The sequence below is a fragment of the Oncorhynchus gorbuscha genome, linkage group LG13 (genome assembly GCF_021184085.1).
Source record: "Oncorhynchus gorbuscha isolate QuinsamMale2020 ecotype Even-year linkage group LG13, OgorEven_v1.0, whole genome shotgun sequence".
Lineage (NCBI taxonomy): Eukaryota > Metazoa > Chordata > Actinopteri > Salmoniformes > Salmonidae > Oncorhynchus > Oncorhynchus gorbuscha.
In genome coordinates, this window is record NC_060185.1 from 38,867,445 (window position 1) to 38,873,579 (window position 6,135).

Here is a 6,135-nt window from a genome sequence, read left to right on the forward strand (position 1 = left end):
GTGCTCCCCACATCCTGAACTACGTGGGGACCCAGGTGACGGTGCGTCGCTGTGACGGCTCGTTGGTGTACAGCAGCGTGTCTCCCTACCCTGCCCTGCTGCACGAGTACAGCGCCTCCTCTCGCTGGGAGGACGCACTGCGCCTCTGCCGCTTTGCCAAGGTAACACACACCTGACAGGAGTGGCAACTGATAGGGGACATTCCCTGGTGACTCCCTGGTCCCGTGTAGCACAGAGCACACATCATATTCAACTCCAAATGTTGTACAAAACACATCTTTAAAAAACTCTTTACATTTATGATGACAATGGAATAATGGTCTGGAATATGCCAGTGTCAAGCAATGTGTAACACCAGGCCTGCTGTCTCCCTGGCCCTGCTCCTATCCTACCCAGGAGAGGGGGCTGATCTGTGCCCTGAGCCCTTCTCTTAAAGCCAGTTATTTAGAATAAATGGTGTAATTAGCGGCCTGTAATTGCTAGCACATTGTGGGCTGCAGCAGAGCAGTGCAGGGCAAGAGGGACCAGAGAACCAGAGCCCGGGTCCCAGGGGAAACACTCAACCCCGAGAGGGGCCACAGGTCTGGTCCTGGGGGGGTTGGTGATAGGGGGGTTAGGGGCCTGAGGGAATATTGAATGGGATTCCTCCAGGGTTCTAGTGTTCTGATAGACCTTATGGCTTCCCCCACTATAGTGTGGGAACAACAGTCAGCGTGGGGTGTGTGTTTGTCTCAATATCTTGTCTCAGTGTCGGTGTGTCAAATTTCTGTACTCATGTCTGTCTGATTGTTTCATGTCTTTGTCCGTGACGTTCCTCTGTTGGTGTCTCGCACCCCCTCACTGAGTCTCTGTGTACTAGACCTCTGAGGAAGAGGTGAGTCTCTCTCTCTCGTTCATTTACATCTTTCTACGTCTCCCTTTTACCCCTGTTCTGGTCTTTGTCATTCTCCTCTTGTCTTCTTCCTCCTATCCCTTACTTTAGTTCTGGTTTCTCTCCTCATCTGCTCACTACTCCACCGTATACAGTATGGACCATATACACACATGAAGATATTGCCTGGATACTTCAAGAGAACGTAGTCCTTCAGTGTGTGTTTGTTGGTTGGGGTTGATGTCTGTGTGCGTGCCATGAATGAGTGTGTGTGCCCACTGCCCATGTGTGTTTACTTTCTAGTTGGTGTGTGTTTGTCTGTAAGATGGTGTATGTAAATGACGTGTCCTGCAGCCCTGGGCCTTGGCATGGTGAAGGGTCCATGACGAAGCCACTGGAGTGGAGCTTTTAACGAGACACGGCCAGCAGCTTTTAATTAGTTTCTAATTAGCGTGGGTGACACCATTTACCGTATTTAACCTCCCCAACACACACACACACAGCCAATCCCTGAACCCCAACCCCAGTGAGAGCCTTCACAGTGTGCGCTGCATGGGTTATGATGCAATAACCACAACCCTGGAGAAGGATGGCTAGAGGGGACAGGGGAGGGGAGAGGGGGGTGAACTGGGTAAATGCAATACCTTCAGAAAGTATTCATACCCCTTAACTTATTCCACATTTTGTTGTTACATCTTGTATTAAAAATGTATGTAATTGTTTTGTTTTTCTCACCAATCTACACACAATATCCCAGAATGGCAAAGTGTTTTTTCGTTGTGTGCAAATGTATTGAAAATGAAAAGCATAAATATCTCATTTACATAGGTATTCACACCACTGAGCCAGTACATGTTACAATCAACTTTGTCTTTCTGGGTAAGAAAAGTCTTTCTGGGTAAGAAAAGTCTTTCTGGGTAAGAAAAGTCTTTCTGGGTAAGAAAAGTCTTTCCGGGTAAGAAAAGTCTTTCTGGGTAAGAAAAGTCTTTCCGGGTAAGAAAAGTCTTTCTGGGTAAGTCTCTTAGAGCTTTGCACTTCTGGATTGTACAATATTTAAAAAACAATAATAATAATTCTTCAAATTCTGTCAAGTTGGTTGTTGATCGTTGCTGGTCACCCATTTTCAAGTCTTGCCTTAGCTTTTCATGCTGATTTAAGACAACTGTAACTAAGCCACTCAGGAACATTGTTTTGCCTTGGTAAACAGCTCCAGTGTATATTTGGCCTTGTGTTGTAGGTTATTGTCCTGCTGAAAGGTGAATTTGTCTCCCAGTATCTGATGGAAAGCAGACAGAACCAGGTTTTCCTCTAGGATTTTGCCTATGATTAGCTCTATTATGTTTCCTTTTACCCTAAAAAAAGAACCTCTAGTCCTGGCCGTAACCCATAACATCACTATGCTTAAAAATGTGAAGAGTGGTACTCAGTGATGAGTTGTATTGAATTTGCCCCAAATAACGCTTTGTATTCAGAACTTAGTTAATTTCTTTGTCACATTTTTTGCAGTTTTAATTTATTACCTTGTTGCAAACGGGATGCATGTTTTGAAATATTTGTATTCTGTACAGGCTTCCTTATTTTCACTCTGTCAATTAGGTTAGTATTGTGGAGTAACTACAATGTTGTTGATCCATCCTCAGTTGTATCTTATCACAGCCATTAAACTCTGTAACTGTTTTAAAGTCACCATTGGCCTCATGGTGAAATCCCTGAGGGGTTTTCCTTCCTCTCTGGCAACTGAGTTAGGAAGGACACCTGTATCTTTGTAGTGACTGGGTGTATTGACACAACCAAAGTGTAATGAATAACTTCACCATGATCAAAGGGATATTTAATGTCTGCTTTTTGTTTATTTTTACCCATCTACCAATAGGTGCCCTTTGCGAGGCATTGGAAAATGGCCTTGGTCTTTGTGGTTGAATCTCTGTTTGAAATTCACTGCTTGACTGAGGGACCTTACAATTATCTGTATGTGTGAGGTACGGAGATGAGGTAGTCATTCAGAAATCATGTTAAACACTATTATTGCACACAGAGTCCATGAAACTTATTATGTGACTTGTTAAGCACATTTTTACTCCTGAACTTATTTAGGGTTGCAATAACAAAGGGATGAATACTTATTGAGTCAAGACATTTCAACTTTACATTTTTTATACATTTGTAAAAATGTCTAATAACATAATTCCACTTAGACATTATGGGATATTGTGTGTAAGCCAGGGACACAACATCCAAATGTAATCCATTTAAATTCAGGTTGTAACACAACAAAATGTGGAAAAAGTCAAGGGGTGTGAAAACTTCCTGAAGGCACTGTATGGAAGAAAGAGCGTCACCCCTTTTAATAGCCACCCCTCCTCCTTCCTCCCCCCATTTCTGGTAAGGGTTTGGTCTTTCGTGGCCGTGTGGTTTTTCCCGGAGTGGGAGGAGTTTTGTGGGGAAATCCTGTTAGCCAGGTATGGAGGATTAGCCCGTTGTGGATACTTTCATGGCACTGAATTGTTGTTAACAGACACGTGTATACACACACACACACACACACACACACACACACACACACACACACACACACACACACACACACACACACACACACACACACACACACACACACACACACACACACACACACACACACACACACACTTGCGTAAAGATTGACACAAGCATGCACACATGCTTAAACACATACACAGATACACACATGCTGATAGGCCTGTACACAAACAACCATGCTGTACACAGTCACACAAACATGGGCAGCCCAGCAGTGTGACTAAATCCCAAGGCAGGCTCTAACAGTGAGCCAACACCACAATGGACCACATCGCTCCTCTGATTGGAGGAAACTGTCCCATCTCTCTCTGACCAGCATTTAGTGGCTTTAGCAAAGGATGATTTCGTTGTTGTTGTCTTCACGGTTTTATGACCAATGTTTGTCTTAATGAAGGATTCAGATGAGATGACAGGATGCATGAGGATGTTGTTCTGGGCTTTGCTTTCAGCAATACTGTTGAGTGTGACTGTAAGAGTGAATGGGAGTAACATTATGTCTGTGTGCGTCTAAGTACATCTGCGTGTCCTGAATGAGTATGATATCAGAATCACACACGGAAGTCAGATTACAGGGTGTGTGTGAGTGTGTTCTGTGACACTAACGAGGCCTGTGTTGTGAGGATGAGCAGACTGGTAATGGGAAGAGTGTCCCTGTAGAGACGCCAGTGCAATGTCCCTCCCGTCTCTCTAATAACACACAGCCCTCTTCTCTCTGTGCCCTGTCCCTTTAATGACCTAGGGGAGCAGGGCTAGACTAGCCCCGCTATGCAGGGCCTGTGGTCAGGGCTGGGCCACACGCTACGCCCCGGCGCCACCACCAGACTGTCAGGCTGAACAGCAGTTCCACCCCACCACCCCATATACCCTTGCTCTATGGCACTTTTTAAAATATATTTAACCCTTATTTTACCAGGCCAGTGTGTGTGTGTGCTCGTGTTTATTTATGCTAAGACAATGTGTGTATGGCAAATGTAGTTTCCTATTTTCTTAATGTCTGTCTCCGTTCCTATAGGACCAGTCACTGTGGGCGTGTCTCGCTGGCATGGCAATGGCCAATAGGGAGTTGACGACAGCAGAGGTGGCCTACGCTGCCATTGGAGAGGTAATCCATCAATCACTCAAATCTCACTCTCTTTCCTTTTCTCCTCCACATGTATACAGGAATGGAAGTAAATGTAATTCTGTTTTTCCATATTTCTCTCCCCTCTGTCGCTCTCTCCAGGTGGATAAGGTGCAGTATATTAACTCCATAAAGGATCTGCCATCTAAGGAATCTTCAGTGGCCCACATGTTACTGTTCAGTGGTCATGTCCAGGAGGCTGAGGCCACTCTGCTACAGGCTGGCCTGGTCTACCAAACCATACAGGTCCACATCAACCTCTACAACTGGGACAGGTCTGTTTGTCTCTGAATGTCTGTCTGTCTGACTTGTCTTTCTGCCCGTCTGTCTATGTTTTCTTACATATGCGTTACATATGCGTCATCTGCCCTCAGGGCGTTGGAGCTGGCAGTAAAACATAAGACCCATGTGGACACAGTGCTGGCCTACAGACTCAAGTTCCTGCAGGACTTTAGCAAGAAAGAGACCAACAAGAGGTTCATGCAGTACGCTGACGGGGTAGGATATGTCATTGCTTTTGATATAGTGACCACTGAACAGCAGTGGACTTCTTCTCTTCGAACCCAGACAGTATTTTGTTACAAGTGGCAATGTGCCCTTTCTGTCATACTATGCCTCGTTAGACTGACCCACTTCTCTAATCTCTCTCCATCAGGTGGAGGTGGACTGGGAGAAGATCCAGGCAAAGGTAGAGATGGAGCTGGTTAAGGAGAGAGAGAAGGCTGCCACCATCTCTGTCAGGAGCAGCCTGGCCTCCCGACGCTGAGCCTCAACCCTACACCTCTGTCAGGAGCAGCCTGGCCTCCCGACGCTGAGCCTCAACCCTACACCTCTGTCAGGAGCAGCCTGGCCTCCCGACGCTGAGCCTCAACCCTACACCTCTGTCAGGAGCAGCCTGGCCTCCCGACGCTGAGCCTCAACCCTACACCTCTGTCAGGAGCAGCCTGGCCTCCCGACGCTGAGCCTCAACCCTACACCTCTGTCAGGAGCAGCCTGGCCCCCCGACGCTGAGCTTCAACCCTACACCCCTGACTTCATCCAGGGACCAATTGTACATAATATTTTCAAATGGTCATTTATCAAACATGGTTAGTGTTATTTTTGTGTTTGTGTTTTTTTATATTGATATTTCTTTTCTTCAATGAACTTACATGCCTTATTCTCTGAGAATGTACATATGTAGATGTTTAATAAATACATATTTATCAGATCGGTCAACTCTCCTGACATATTTCTATCTCCTCAACTGCTATTTCAATTCAATGCAGTCAGCCCCAGCCCAGTCCATTTGAACTAGTAATCATAGATGTTTAGTGTGTGTTTGTGTTAAGTATTACAGCTTTAACGAATATTCTCTGGCGGTGTGAAACTGCTTGTCAAGCAGCTTCCTCCCCTGACAGAGGTCCAGCCCATCATTATGCCATTAGACCCTATCAATCTCCACTCCCAGCACGCACTCTACCACAACACGCACTCTACCACAACACACACTCTACCACAACACGCACTCTACCCCAACACGCACTCTACCCCAACACGCACTCTACCCCAACACGCACTCTACCCCAACGCGCACTCTACCCCA

The 6,135-nt window shown here is 45.9% G+C and overlaps 1 protein-coding gene across 2 annotated transcripts in view; it reads left to right on the plus strand.

Moving 5' to 3' along the window:
- The window catches only part of LOC123992848 (intraflagellar transport protein 80 homolog), an 88,376-nt gene extending 82,616 nt beyond the window's left edge, over positions 1-5,760 (plus strand). Inside the window, exons 15-20 of one of the 2 annotated variants that reach the window (XM_046294416.1) lie at positions 1-161; positions 4,443-4,532; positions 4,653-4,825; positions 4,925-5,048; positions 5,206-5,291; positions 5,341-5,760. The exon at positions 1-161 is cut by the window's left edge and continues 11 nt beyond it. In XM_046294416.1, coding sequence (XP_046150372.1) covers positions 1-161; positions 4,443-4,532; positions 4,653-4,825; positions 4,925-5,048; positions 5,206-5,291; positions 5,341-5,365 — 659 coding nt within the window. In that variant the 3' untranslated portion in view covers positions 5,366-5,760. Of the gene's footprint in view, positions 162-4,442; positions 4,533-4,652; positions 4,826-4,924; positions 5,049-5,205 lie in introns of both variants that reach the window. The other variant, XM_046294415.1, reaches the window with a different exon arrangement.
- The last annotated feature ends 375 nt before the right edge of the window (positions 5,761-6,135 follow it).